This window comes from Pteronotus mesoamericanus, unplaced genomic scaffold (assembly GCF_021234165.1).
Source record: "Pteronotus mesoamericanus isolate MK-2021 breed Mesoamerican mustached bat unplaced genomic scaffold, CSHL_Meso_final contig_22, whole genome shotgun sequence".
NCBI classification, from domain to species: domain Eukaryota; kingdom Metazoa; phylum Chordata; class Mammalia; order Chiroptera; family Mormoopidae; genus Pteronotus; species Pteronotus mesoamericanus.
Genome location: NW_026555090.1, coordinates 521,009 through 536,045, shown reverse-complemented (window position 1 = coordinate 536,045; position 15,037 = coordinate 521,009). Strand labels below are relative to the sequence as shown.

Genomic DNA, 15,037 nt, shown 5'->3' with positions numbered 1-15,037 from the left:
AGTTTATTATGACATAGGAAAGACTACAAGCCATTAAAGGAGGGGGAAGAGTCAGACAGTTCCTCAAAACAACAGGTAAAAGAGGTGTAAACATCTTGGTAATTAAATCCACAGCACAATCATTGGAATCTTTTTCTTACAATTTTTGTTTTTAGTTATAACAGTCACTTCAGTTGTCATAAACAAAAACACAAACACAAAAACCTGGCAATTGTACACAATGAAAGCCAAACCACAAGTGCTCGGGTCTATGCGCGGCAGGGGCTGCTGCAGGGCGGGGGGTCCGGGGACACCCCAGCGCCCTCCGGGCGAGGGGCCATGCCGCCGCAAGGGGTCTGGCCGCTCCGCCCGCAGGCGGCCCCGGCCCAAGTCCCCCAGCACCACGCTCCTCGGAACCCACTACAGATGCCTGAAGAGGGAAGGTCTACCGTTTCACTGGGAAGCGCTGAAGTGACAGCCAGAGGTTCGGAAACACAGGTGGTTGTACACAGGCGGGTGGGGGTGGAGGGCCGCCTCGTGCCTACTCGGTGGTCAGACGCACTCGGTCACGAGAGGAACACTACCCAGGGGTGGTTGTTAGGAAACAAAAACACCATTTTCCTGAATTTAATAGCTGGATTGGGAGCTTAAAAATAAAATAAAAAAGGGAAATTCCAAAAACGGTCACGTAATATTCTGTTCCTACCAGGACAGATTCGAGCACGCCTATCTCGCGCGGCAGTTCCTGCTGGGCATGCGGGGGCGAGCCAGCGCTGCCACAGGGGCAGCCACGAGGCAGGAGCTTGGCACACCAACGCCGGAAGGAGCAAGGACAACTGATCTGGGCATGAGAGTTTAAAATAATGTCCGCAAAAGATAACCGTGGCCCCCTGGTGCCCCCTAGTCCTTGTGTCCTCAGAGCGCTGAGCCTCTGAGCGTAAGGAAGACAGAAGAGGCGCAGGGGAGCGACTGGTTTGGGGAGCAGGCCGGCTAGACCACAGGTGACCTTCCAGCCCCCGAAGGCCAACGCATTTGCTCCCCCTCCCCGACCCCGGCATCCAGAGCACTCCGGTCGTAAGGCAGCAAACTGCAGGGGGAGACGCTATGGCTCAGAATTTACAGGCCAGCTGCAGTCAGTTCTCCTTTCCATTAAATTTATTATTAAAAGACAACACCTCTCCCCAAAAGATACCTTCACAGCGGTGCCCCCACACACTTGAACACACGTGGCCAGTTCTGAAAGTCTGCACCGTCCACACTTCTGTGAGAACACTTGCTCTTTGAAAACACCCTTTCAGCCTGTGTTCCAGAAGTGCAGGTCGTCACAGGGCAAGCCGAGCAAGTGCTTAAAAAGTTGTCACTGGGAACTTTGCCACACACAGTGATTCTGCAGGATTGTTGCTCTGCCTTTTCTAGCACCTTCCACACTGAGCAGTAGCGGCTCCACTCCCGCGGGGACTAGCTTCCCCGTCTGCCGGGCTAGCGGCTCGCTCTGGCCACGGCCTGCTTCTGTGCGGCCTGGCAGCTAAGAACAGTCTACACATTTTTAAACAGTGAAAAATATTTCATGACATGCGAAAATGATATGAAACCCAAATTTCAATGTCTATAAATAGAAGTTTTATTGGAACACAGCGAGGATCATTTGTTAATGTGTTATCTATGGCCAACGGATCCATAAAGTTTAACATCTACCATTTGGGCTCTTTACAAAAAAAGTCTGCTGACCCTTCAATAATGATAGTCTTCCTAGGAATGAACACACCACAGTTCAGATGCAGACGGGGCTCTCAGGACAAGCACGGCTTGTTTGACAAACTACCTTAAAGCACCTTGTCCTCCCTTACATCTCTGGGTTAAAATTTCTCAGAAATGGACAAAAACCTAGCTTGGAGGGTTGGATAGAGAGAGGCCTGCAAGGCACCTCTGCAGGAACCAGGCGGCCCCTCAGCCGGCTCTCCCATAAGCTTGGTCGGAGTCCCTTTTCCTGCTACAATTTAAACTACACTAAATGAAACGCAGAGGCACTCCGCCACTCTGGCCACCAAGGAGTGACGGGGACAGTGAGTGGGACAGGCAGCCAAGAAGAAAATGTGAGGAATGGAAACAATAAAACCATCGAAAAATGCTTCATTTGCTCAAGTAACATGATTGAACCAGTGACACCCAGCATGCACCTGCCAGCTCTAACCAGGCCACGGCGCTTCCAAAGGTGGGGCGGGGGGGGGGCGGGGCGGGCAACAAAACAGCACCAAAAGCAAGACTCACTCCAGAATGAAAAAACTATCTAAAGTTCATTATTAACTCTACTCACCCACGTTACTAACGTTACACTTACCAAATTCACCACTGTGGAAGAGAAGAAAAAGGAGGGGAATGGGAACAGGCCTACCGGCACGAAACTGCAGGAGCGCCCAGCCGTGCGCCACGCCGGGCCCGGCGCCACGCCATCTGCAGCACGGGTCCGCTCGGACTGCCCGCCAGCGTCCTCAGCTACACAGGCTCTGCTCACAAACGAAGGCTACGAGTTCCGTACCACACGTGGTCAATACTAAGACTCACAAAGATACTTGCAAAGTCCTCTGCCCTTGTACATCTATTATCTTCTCTACTGCTTTAATAAACCCATAATTTAAAAACGGACTGGCGCCTTTGAAAGCTGTGCCGTCCCTGGGTAGGACTAGAGCTCCGGGCGAGGCCACTCCACGCCGTGGGGGCGCCCACCCCAGGCACCTGCATGCTGTTCGAGGAGCAAGGGAGACACCTTGGGACGCATCTACTCTGCCCCTTCCCACAAAGAACACACACCCTTCGTTCCCCATCTGTTGTGCAGCCCCGAGACCCCTCCCACCACGGTGCGTGTCCTCTCTGTCCCCAGTCCTGGGCGGCGGCGGGGGCTCTGATGCTCCTGGGTACTTCCACGTGGGGGATGGTAGCGTGATGTTCGGTGGTTGGGGGTCATTTTGTGAGGCCTTCATATTTCTGGCCAGCTGAGGAAAAGGCTACTCATATTCCAGAACTTGTTTGTGGTAGAACAGCAGGTACCTAAGGAGACAAAGACAGAGTATGTTCATGGTCTGGCTCATGAGAACTCAAAGCAATGCTGCGCTCCCCTGCTGCGACCTTGGCTCCATGGCCTTGGTACTCACCAGCAGGCTGATTTCTTGCTGGGACAGTTCTTGGTGCCTAGTCCCCAAGGAGGAGGGTCCTCAGCTAGGCAGTGGCAGTGCCCTCACAGAGTGCCAGAGCCCCTTGAGTTCACCCCCTGCCCATTTACCAGGAGGCCCCAAGTCCGGTCAGTCCTGCCCCCCAGACAGCTCCGGTCGCGCCCGGGGCTGCCAGGGCCTCGGGCTCCCGGTAAGGCTCCGTGCCCCAGGGGTCTGCCCCGTCTCTGCCTGCAGCCTATGCGCTCCTCGCAGACTCTCGGCCCAGGGGGCTCCCCCAGAGCTGGGGACCCACAGACGCACCACGCAGGTCACGGCAGCCCATCCCGCGGGTGAGGAGCCTACTGCCAGTCTCAAGACCAGGGCTCCGCCCCGCTGAAGTGGATGATGATGTGCCCGGAAGGGACAGAAGGGGGAGGTGAGAAAGGAGCTGCTGAGGGACCCACATGTGAGCTCCTGTCAAGGCCACAGGAAACACCCGCCACTCTGGGCCGGGGTGAGGGCGTTAACCGGGCGTGCTGCTCCGGCCCTGGCCCGTCGAGGCCGGCACTGTGTCCAGAACACGCCTCCTTACTCCGCCACCAAAGGTGACCTTTCTTGATTGATACTAAAAACAAACATGGCTGTGGGCTCGGACGCCCATGCAGGGCAACAAGCCGCCCCCAACGTACCCCTCACTGTCCAGCACGTCTTCAATGCTGGCCTTGGTGATGATGGCGTCGTCACACTTGAACCACTGGTCCTTGTGCTGCCGGATGAAGCTGGTGTAGTGGCCACTCTCCAGGGTCCCCTGGTGGTTAACGACTGCAAACAGGGAGTATCTGGTTTGGGAGGAAAGCAGTGGGATGCAGCAGGCAATTTTATTGTCGTCAGAAACCACACAGTCCAAGCAGTCAGAGGCCTGAACAGCGAGGCACCCCGCCGACCCCCAACAGTGACACCCAGGTGTCGAAGCCGGTGCCGGGCGCACAGAGGGAAAGAGGGAGACTGCGTGGCTTCTGCTCTGCAGAGCGGCCGGTGTCGGAGACACTGTGACCGCCCTCTTCTTCACTCCGTTGGCCACACCAGGGGTAGAAGGGAAGGCAGAGAGAGCGAGCAGAGTCTCGTCACGGTGCTGGCTGAGGAAGAGGCCCCAGGGCCCAGGATCTGGACGCTGAGCTTTCGCTCCAGAACTGCAGTGGCCAGACCAACCCTCATTCATACCCAGGGGGCAGCAGAAGGGCATCAAGCTCCTACACAGGACAGAGCATCTACGGCAAAGGTGTGCAAAGTCCTTTCCCAATAGGGGGCTCAAGTATTTTCAAAAGAGGTTGACGGGCAGCACCACAGGGAGCAGGCTTGTGGCCTAAAGAGCGAGCCCTCCCAATGCCCCTCCAAAACGCAGCGCTTCCCCGGGAAGTGCCGGGGCCGCCTGCCCCTTCTGCTGGGAGCTGCCGCCCCGCATCGCCAGGGCCCCCCCTCAGGGCTCACTTACTTGTTATCGTTACTGAGGCTGTCTGGCGGCTGCTGGTACTGTCCATTCATCCTGCTCTCTTTGCTGTAACAAACAACAGCAAAACTCAGTGCAATTTAAACTAACTAAAGCAGCAACGTTCAACCTATCATCATGTGGCACACATACACTAAGTACTAAGGTCCTGTGGTGCACCAAAAATACATTATTCTATTTTTTGCCCATCTGAAAAAATAAAACAGAACAAGCATAATTTTGATTCATTCACATTGGGCGGCTGTTGTCGAGCGGCTGTTGTCACTTTCTTGCTTGACAATCTAAAGGCAAAGAGGTGCATGCCCCGACCTCGTGGTCAGGCCCTGTGTGCTCTTCCAGTCCTCACGGCGCGTGCACGCGCCGCGGCGCGCTGGGGGAAGCGCAGATCTGGAGGGACACGTGGGCTGGAGGAAAATCCAATGTCATCGGGGCTTCCTACGCCAGACACAGGGTTGGGTTCATTTTATACATACTTGCTAGTCCTTCCAACCACACTCCTTTCTGGGCAGAGATTACCCCCCGGTTAAAGTGAAGAAACCGAGGCCCTGGCCGGGGCGGTGAGCCGCCAGGAGCATGCCTGCCGACAGGCAGGGAGCCAGCCCCCATCTGCGCGGCTGCGCCTCCCAGCAAGGAACGGCATCTTCCCTGGGCCCTCCCAAGGAAGTGCAGACCTGCCAACACCTTCTTGCTTTCAGCCACCAACTTCCTGGTAACTGGGTACAGTGGCCCTAGGAAACCCACGGTCCGCATATAGTAACTGTTGATTTTTTTGTGAGATCTATGATAGCAAGACTTGAAAACAAGATAAATGTAATCTACAAATGCAGAATCAACTCTGTTTCTCCACATTCCAAACCAGGTCAGCTAAAAGGCTGCCTTCCCGCAGTGACCCCACCCTGGTTTCTCCGGTCCGAGAGCTGAGGGAGGCTGCTCGGGAAACCCCGCAGCTGAAACACATCTGAGGAGAACTAGCTCATTAAAGGGAAGTGTGTCCTGGGTGAGGATCAGAACAATAACTTGGTTTAGCAACTGTGGTTCTCTCAGTGTCTGCAACTGTCTCATCGGAGAGCCGGTGCCGACTGCGGAACTCACAAAGCCACAGCCTCCCGACACCAGGCGCAGCTGAACTAACCCTCCGGTACGTACCTGGACGCCATGAAGGGGGTCATGTCCAGTACCAGGGGAAAGGACACGTATGTGGTAATCTTCCGCCTCAGTTTGGCTGAGTGTTCAAATCGCTGCAGAAAGGGGGGAGAGAAGAGGAGTGTCACCGTACCGGGCTTCCTCCGGGGTGCTTCTCTGTGCGGCCCCCAAATTGGGCTTTTCATGATTGCGGATGGCCTACTGGTCACGTTTGGGGCTTACAGAGCTAATAACGCAATATCTATATCAATCTAATTTATGGGTTCAAGTCAAATCTTGGAATGAAATCAAAGTGATGAATACCCAGTGTACAAAAAAGTAATCTTATGACAAACTCAGCAAAGTGCAAGGGAGCGGAAAACAGAGGTAATATCTGTAACCCTTGAGAGCAAAAATAAACATATTGTTCCTTTCACAAGACAGAAGGCATTCTTTTGGCTGTATCAGAGACCACCAAATCCACAAAGGAAGCTAAGAAAAGTTTCTTGTTTTGTTTTTGTTTTTTAACATATTTGGACTCAAAGAAAAACATGAAACATCATATAGCTGCAAACCCAAAAATACTTACTATTCGACCCCTGGACTAGGTCAAAATGCTAAGGGTCTTTGTTTGCTTTTAAGAAAAAGAAAAACAGAAAACTAGGAGTAAAGATGGAAGAATTTAGGTTGGAGCCAAACAATCCTTAACCACCCCACCCCCTGAAGAGCGCGTTCACGCCGTATCTGCATTTTGCAGCGAGGACTCTCCGTTCCCCAAACAAGGCGTCTGGCGGCAGCGGGAGGCAGGGGAGGGACAACGTGCCACCCACTTCTTCAGTGCTCAGCACACTCAGGGAGCCGCTGCAACTATGGAACCACTCTGCACACCAAACCGACTGTACGAGGGGCTAAAAATCGAGCCTGCTGCTAGCGCTTTCCTGGAAAACTCACTTTGAGATGGAAGCAGGCGACGATGGGCAGCTTCTTCATGGTGAGCTGCTTGGTGGACTCCTGGTAGCTGTGACAGCCGCTGCATTTGATCTTGGCGCTGCTTCCCAAGTGCTCTGGTCTGGTGAATCTGCAAGGCATGTAAGAATATTATTTTTAAGAAAAAAATATGAAGAGGTAAGAGGGCAGTTACTTTACCACTTTTGGTTGATTCATTTCTCTATTAGAAACATACACACCATACATCCATCACCTTCCCTCCTTATCACTTAAAAAAATACTTACCTTATAGCTGAACAGATAAGAAAGCAAGACCCACATGTATGCTATCTACAAGAGATCTACCTCAGAAGAAGATACATGTAGATTAAAAGTATAGGAATTGAAATGATATTTCATGCAAATAGAAATGAAAAAGAATAGGGTAGCAATACCTACATCTGACAAAACACACTTTAAAACAAAGGCAATGATAAGAGACAAAGGAGGTCACTACATAACGATAAAGGGAGGAATGCAACAAGAGGATGTGACCCTTGTAAACTTTTATGCACCCAACACAAGAGCACCAACCTATATAAAGCAAATCTTAGTAGATTAAAAAAGAAGGGCTGACGGAGACACCGTCGCAGTTGGGGCTTTCACGCTGTGCTGGCGGCCGCGGGCAGAGCCTCCAGACAGGAAGCCAACGTGGAAACGGCGGCCTTCGTGGCAAACCAGGCCAGTGGACTTAACTGATACTTTCAGAGCATTTCACCCCAAAGCAGCAAAATATACATTCTTTTCAAGTGCACATGGAACATTTTCTAGGAGAGCCCACATATTAGGACACAAAACAAGTCTCAATGAATTTAAGACGACTGAAATCATATCAAGCCATCTCCTCGGACTAAAACGGTATATAACTAAAAATTAATCACAAGGAAAAAAACTTTTTAAAAAGACAAAAATATGGAGGCTAAATAACATGTTACTAAACAATAACTGCATTAACAATGAGACCAAGAAAGACATCAAAAGACACCTTGAAACAAATGAAAATGAGAACACAACCACCCCAAATCTATGGGACGCAGTGAAAGAAGTCCCAAGAAGGAAATTCACAGCATTGCAGGCCTACCTCAAGAAACAAGAAAAAGCTCAAATAACTAATCCAACTTTATAATTAAAGGTTCTAGAGAAAAGAAAACAACAAAGCTCAAAGTGAGCATAAGAAAGAAAATAATAAAGATTAGAGCAGAAATAAATGAAGAACCTAAAAAATAAAAAAATAAAAAAAAAACCAATGAAACCAAGAGCTCTTTTCGTTTGAAAACATAAGCAAGATTGACAAACCTTTAACCAGACTCATCAAGAAAAAGAGAGTACCCAAATCAGCAAAACCAGAAATGAAGGATAACTGACACCGAAAAAACACAAAGGATTATAAGACAATATTATGGACAACTATATGCCAATAAGTTAGACAATCTGGACAAAATAGATAAATGCCTAAAAACATACTATCTTCCCATACTGAATCAGGAAAAATCAGAAAACCTGAACAGACTGATTACAATTAATGAAATCAAAGCAGTAATTAAAAAACGCCCGACAAACGTAAGTCCTGGACCAGATGGCTTCACAAGTGAATTTACCAAACACTCAAAGAACCAACACCTCTCCTTCTCAAACTACTGCAAAAATACTGAGAGGCGGGAAGACTCCCAAGCTTATTTTACCAGGCCAGCATTATCCGAATTCCGAAACCACATAAAGACACTACGAAGAAAAAAAATTTTAAGGCCAACATCCCTGATGAACATCAATACTAAAATCCTCAGTAAAATATTAGCAAACTGGATCCAGCAATACATTAAAAGGGTTCTATACCATGATCAAATGGGATTTATTCCAGGAATGCAAGGTTGGTGCAATATCCACAAATCAATAAACATGATACATCACATCAACAAATTGAAGGATAAAAACCACATGATCATTATCAATAGATGCAAAGTATTTGGTCAAATCCACCACTGATTCATGATAAAAATTCTCAGCACAGTGGGAAGAGAGGGAACATACCTCAACATAATAAAGGCCACACATGACAAAGGCACAGCCAACATCCTACTCAACAGGCAAAAACTAAAATTATGTCCCTTAAGATCAGGAACAAGACAGGAATGTCTGCTTTCACCACTCCTATTCAATAAAGTACTGGAAGTCCTAGCTACAGCAATCAAGCAAGAAAAACATTAAATAAGATTAAAAATAAAAAACTACTAGAACTGATAAATGAATTCAGTAAAGCAGCAGGACACAAAATAAATTCCCAGAAATCAGTTGCATTTTTATATGCCAATAATGAACTATCCCATTAGAAGGGGAAGCTAAGAAAACAATCCCATTTACAACTGCATCCAAAAAACAAACAAACAAACAAAAAAACCCTGAGAAATAAATTTAACCAGGGATGTAAAAGATCTAAACCTGCAAAATTATAAGGCACTGAAGAAAGAAACTGAAGAAGATAGAAATAAGTTGAAGCACACACTGTGTTCATGAATAAGAAGGCTTAACATCATTAAAAATGTCCATACTACCCAAAGCAATCTATAGATTCAGTGCGATTCCTATCAAGATACCAATGGCATATTTCACAGATCTAGAACAAATAGTTCCAAAAATTTATATGGAACCACGAAAGACCCTGAATAGCCTCAGGAATCTTGAGAAAGAAGAACAAAGTTGGAGGGATCACAGTACCTGATATCACACTATACTACAAGGCCACAGTAAACAGAGTAGCATCGCCTTGGCAGAAGAACAGGCATAACGAGGGAAACAGAACAGAGAGCCCAGAGATAAACCCACACCTTTATGGTCAATTAATATTTGACAAAGGAGGCAAGAGCGTACAATGGGGTAAAGACAGTCTCTTCAATAAATGGTGCTGGGAAAATTGGACTGACCACATGGGAAAAAAAAAGAAACTAAATCAGCTTCTTACACCACACACAAGAATAAACTCAAAATGAATTAAACTCAACCCACTGTAAGACTCAAAACCATTAAAATCATAGAAGAAAACACAGAGAGTAAAATCTTGGACATTTCTCGTAGCAATGGTTTTATGACATATATCCTCAGGCAAGGGAAACAAAAGAAAATATAAACAAATGGGATTCCAAGAAACTAAAAAGTTTTTGCACGGCAAAGGAAACCATCAACAAAATGAAAAGACAACGCACTGAATGGGAGAACATGTTCACCATTGATAGATCTGATAAGGGCTTAATACCAAAATTTATAACTCAGCACCAAAAACAAAATAAAATGAAACAAAAACAACAATCTAATTGAACAATGGAAAAGGACCTAAAGAGACACTTCTCCCAAGACATACAGATGGCCCACAGACATACGAAAAAATGCTCAATTAATCATCTAAGAAACACAAATTAAAACCACAACAAGATATAACCTCACACTGTCAAGATGTCCATCACTAATAAATCAGTAAATGACAAGTGCTGGTGACGATGTGAAGAAAGGGGACCACTTTTGCACTGTTGGTGGGACTATAGACTGGTGCAGCCACTGTGGAAAGCAAGGTGAAGATACCTTAAAAATTAAAAATGGATCTGCCTTCTGACCCAGCGATCCCACTTCTGGGAATATATCCAAAGAAACCTGAAACACTGATTTGAAAGAATATATGCACCTCTATCTTTACTGCAGCATTGTTTACAGGAGCCAAGATCTGGAAGGAGGCCAAGTGCCCAATCAGGAGATGAGTGGCCACAAAGCCATGGTCCATTCCCGCAATGGAATACTGCTCGAGCACAACAAAGGAGGAATTCTTACCCTTTGTGAAAGCGCAGAGGGACCTAGAGGGTATTGTGCTGAGTTAAATAAGCCAGTCAGAGAAAGACAAGTACCATATGATCTCACTCGTACGTGGAATCTAATGCACAAAACAAACTGACGCAAAATAGAAACAGAGGCATATACACACAGAACAGACTGACAGTTCTGAGAGGGAAGAGGAGCTGGAGGGAAGGGATGAAGCAAAGGGAAAAAAACCTCATCGACAGACAACAGTGTGGTGATGACCAGCGGGAAGGGGCAGTGGGGGAGGAGCAGAGGGGACAGGGGGTGACTGAAGGAGACCTGACTTGGGGTGGTGATCACACAACACAAGGCACAGATAATGTAATATGGAATTGTACACCTGAAACCTATATAATTTTATTAACCAATGTGGCCCAAAAACTTCAGTAAAAAATAAAATAAGTAAAAAAATCTTCAAGTTTTTTTAAATGAAAAGTTTGGTGAAATAATAATAATTTTATTCCTACCGTAAGACATAGCCTATCAAATCTGTCCCACAAAAGTGAAAACTTGTGTTCCCACAAAAACTGTTCAAAAATTATCCAAAAAAGCAAAGCAAAGCAAAACCAAAACCCCAGAAAACAACTGGTAGGTAGCAAGACAGATGTCCTTCAACGGGCAAACACTGCACCGTTAAATGAACTATATGGTACATGACACCATGGAATACTAGCCAGCAATAAAGGAATCCCCAAAGGTTACATGTCGCACCGTTAACACGACATTCCTGAAACGTGAACTTCAGGGAGCACGGACACATGGCTGCCAGGAGCTGAGGAGGCAGCAGGGGTGGGAGGCAGGCGGTGTGGCTGGGAGGGCCCCGGGGGTACGGCCGCGCCCGGCACTGCCATTTTGTAAGGGGGAAGGACACAGGGGGAAGGACACAGGGGATCTCTACGAAGCATTTCTCACAACTGCAGTGGGAAGCTACAGTTATCCCAAAATAAAAGTTTAAGTTAAAAAAGTGAGACGTGGGGAAATGGTAACTTTCTTGTGATGAAGACGGATGACGAGATGGACACGCTGCACTGATACGCAGGTGGCCAGCACTTGCAGCACGAGTGACGGTGCAGCTACTGGAGATGAGAGACCCCATGAAACAGATGCTTCAGGGTGGTTTGTACCAAGTGTTTAAAAGTTTAAAGCTGAAAACAAAACAAAAAAGTCGATCTTCTGACAACTGAGCCTGGAAGTCCTTGTTTAACCTTTGGGAATTCTGCCACCTCAGTCTGGGCAGGACAGCACCCCGAGCCAAGCCGACCTGGCTGCCCAGGCCGCGGAAGTGGGAGGAGCACAGCCAGATCTCGTGGCGAGGGGGTGCGCCCACGACACCCTGCGGGAACCGGTCGGCAAGGCCCAGAGTGCAGCACAGTCTGTGGGCCCACGACCTTGTCTTTTCAACGAAGGAAAGGCAAGGAAAGACATGGGGGAGCTGAAGCCTGGATTCAAAAGTGACTTACGAGACCAATAAACCAAGTGTCAAGTTTGGGCCTGTTCTGAATCCTGATTTAAACAAATTTTAAAACATTAAAAAAAGAAAAAGCCATCAGTGAAGCTGAAACACTGGCTGGATGGCTGCTGGCAGGAGAGCAGAAGGTGCCCTGCTGGCAGCAAAGATTTCGGGACACACCAGAGTTGCCTCGTTATTCCCTCATCGGTTTTCCAACCCGCAACACAGTTCCGCCCCATCCCAATCCCAGCCGGGAACAGCCCGGGGCCACAGCTGCCTCTCCCCAGGGCCAGCCAATGCAGTGGCAGGGACAGGTCCCCAGGCAGGAGCTGTTACAGGGCGAGAGGACTGCACACGGAGAAAAACAAATTTAGAAGCCGAAGTCCAATGCCAACCTGCAGCTAAAATTAGGCAAAGGACTCCGCTGTCCCTCAGGCAGCTCTAAGCAAGGGACAGAAGGTAGAAGGCAAGCATCTGAGGCAACAAACTTCCCCAGCCCTGCACCTGGCTGCCAGGAACAGCTCCCCCACGGAGCTCAAGCGCCTCCCTCCCCAGCGAGCAGGTGAACAGCCCAGGAACAACCCGCTTCAGAACCCCTTTCAGAGCAGGTTCAAGCTTGCCAAGTCGGATCAGGGGTGTAAATGTCCTAATCACCCTTGAATTCTGATTCGCATACTTCCCACCAATTATATTTGCTTTGCTAAGGATTATCAATTGAGCAACCAATCGATAAGCACACTCTTCTTGTGACTATACGTTAAAAAAAATTTACACCAACCTAGTGTAAAATGCTCAGCAGTCATCTTTTGATATTTTCTAACTTTTTATTCTTCTAGAAGTTCCTGTTTGTCATTTTTCTTTCCATGTGCAGTGCCCACAAGCACACTTGCCCCCAAACTCTCGTCACCTCAGCCAAACTACGCTTACTCCAAGCCTCCAAACCTGCTTCAGTATCAGAAAATGTGTACTAAACAAGTCCCAGTGTCATAATGAAGAGAACTTGGCTTCAAATTCACATAGTTAGAAATTAAATTATGTAAGATTGCCCTGGCTGGTGTGGCTCAGTGGACTGAGCACCAGCCTGTGAACCAAAGGGCTGCCGGTTCAATTCCCAGTCAGGGCACAGGCCTGGGCTGCGGGCCAGGTCCCCAGCTGGGGGTGCGTGAGAGGCAACCACACACTGATGTTTTTCTCCGTCTCCTTCTCCTTCCCTTCCCCTCTGTCTAAAAATAAATAAAAAATTTTAAAAAGTTTTAAAAAATTACGTAAGATAAACAGAGCCCAATTTACATACTTTCTCAAGTCTGTATCCGCGCCTCACCTTCCCTTGGGGACATCCCCACCCTGGCTGGGAGCAGGGCCAGCCTGCTGCCACTGCGGAAAGCCACACCGGCCAGCCCTCGCTCTTCCCACTCCCAGCAATGTGGGCACCAACCTGGGCTCTGCCAGCTCCAAGCTCCTTATAGGGACTTTGTAATTATGGGGACCTGGAACAATTATTCTGAAGAAGCAGATGTGGGAAGGCTTGTCTTTAGGGGACAGCACCCTCACTGCAGGAGGGGCTGCATATTCCCAGGTGGTGTTCCCAAGCCTCCCATGGTGACGACCTGTTTGCTGACCCGCGTTCTCAGCCTTCCCATGGATTGATTCCGTGAACTACCTATGTCCTCGCCGGCTTCATTCCATCAGAGTTGGTGTCTTCCATTTGCAACCTTGCAGAATGATGACAGGGTAAAGGCAGGTGACACTCACTCACTCACTCGCTGCGTCCGCCAGATGCCCAGCAGCACACTGGTGCTGTGGGAGACAGGCACAGGGAGGCAGTCCCCTCCCCCGAAGGTGCTGCACTTCAATCCCGATGGAAAAATATGACACACAAATGTACACCAGTTGATACAGTAATAAGGCAACAGAGAGCCAAGGGTGCAGTATGAGGCCCATGGGAGTCCCAGAGAAGCACGTGGCACCGAGGGGTGCGCCCTCCTCCAGGGAAGGCACATGTGTGCAGCTGAGGCCACCCCGCCATGGAGAGGCTCAAGGCTCCCACCGCCACCGTCGCGCATTGGCTGCCGCGTGACAGCCACTGAGCTCCCTGTGGTTCTTGGGAAACCCTTGAAAACCCGAACAGTCTAGAGCTAGAAGTCACATGTACCTTATTTATTTTTAAATCCTCACCTGAGGACATGTTCAGTGATTTGAGACAAGACAGGGAGACGGGGAGGGAAAGACATCAACGGGGGAGAGAAGCATCGATGGGTTGCCTCCTATACGCACCCTGACCGGGGACCTCACCCACAACCCAGCTATGTGCCCTGACCAGGAGTCAAACCCGCAACCTTTGCTGCACAGGACACTGCATGAACCAAGAGAGCCACACGCCCAGGGCAAAATCACATGTATTTCCACCAGCTTTGTGATCTACTCTCAACATACCTTGACAAGGGAAACCGGAGACGAACTCCATCCTTTCTCAGACACTTGGGCCCTGCCACAGCCAGCCTCCCATGGATTTTATTTTGATAAGTGTGTCTTCTCCCTCGCTGCCTGTTTTGTGGGCAGTTTCAATTATGTTGAAATTTACCATGAAATTTAATTTTGTGGTAATGCTATTTTGAAAAATCAGAATATTACTTATATGTTTGTCTTCCAAATTAAAAATGGTACCTCATACATTGCGTTGGCCAAAAGGTTCATTTGGTTTTTCTGTACAATGGCTCTAGTAGCACTTAGTTGTCTTCAACTTCATTCAGAACAATTTTGTCAGATTGTATTGTGACAGACATCATATCAGTATGCATTTAAAAAACTTACCAAAGAGGTGAATTTTTGGTATAGCTATTTTAATATTGAAGATGGAAGAAAATATGCAACATTTTCAGTATATTTGCTTTATTATTTCAAAAAAACGCATCTGGAACTCAAAAAGAGAAAGAAGTTTCTCTTTTTGTACAGTGCAGGGAGAAAGTGCTGTGACTGATCGAATGTGTCAACAGTGGCTGGCGCGGT

At 48.2% G+C, this 15,037-nt stretch overlaps 1 protein-coding gene across 1 annotated transcript in view; it reads right to left on the bottom strand.

Moving 5' to 3' along the window:
• USP22 (ubiquitin specific peptidase 22) overlaps nt 1-15,037 on the bottom strand; it is a 36,619-nt gene continuing 21,582 nt past the window's right edge. Inside the window, exons 9-13 of the mRNA XM_054571113.1 lie at nt 6,706-6,832; nt 5,779-5,870; nt 4,618-4,680; nt 3,815-3,964; nt 1-3,024 (exon numbers count right to left, since the gene is read on the bottom strand). Coding sequence (XP_054427088.1) covers nt 2,982-3,024; nt 3,815-3,964; nt 4,618-4,680; nt 5,779-5,870; nt 6,706-6,832 — 475 coding nt within the window. The 3' untranslated portion in view covers nt 1-2,981. The remainder of the gene's footprint in view (nt 3,025-3,814; nt 3,965-4,617; nt 4,681-5,778; nt 5,871-6,705; nt 6,833-15,037) is intronic.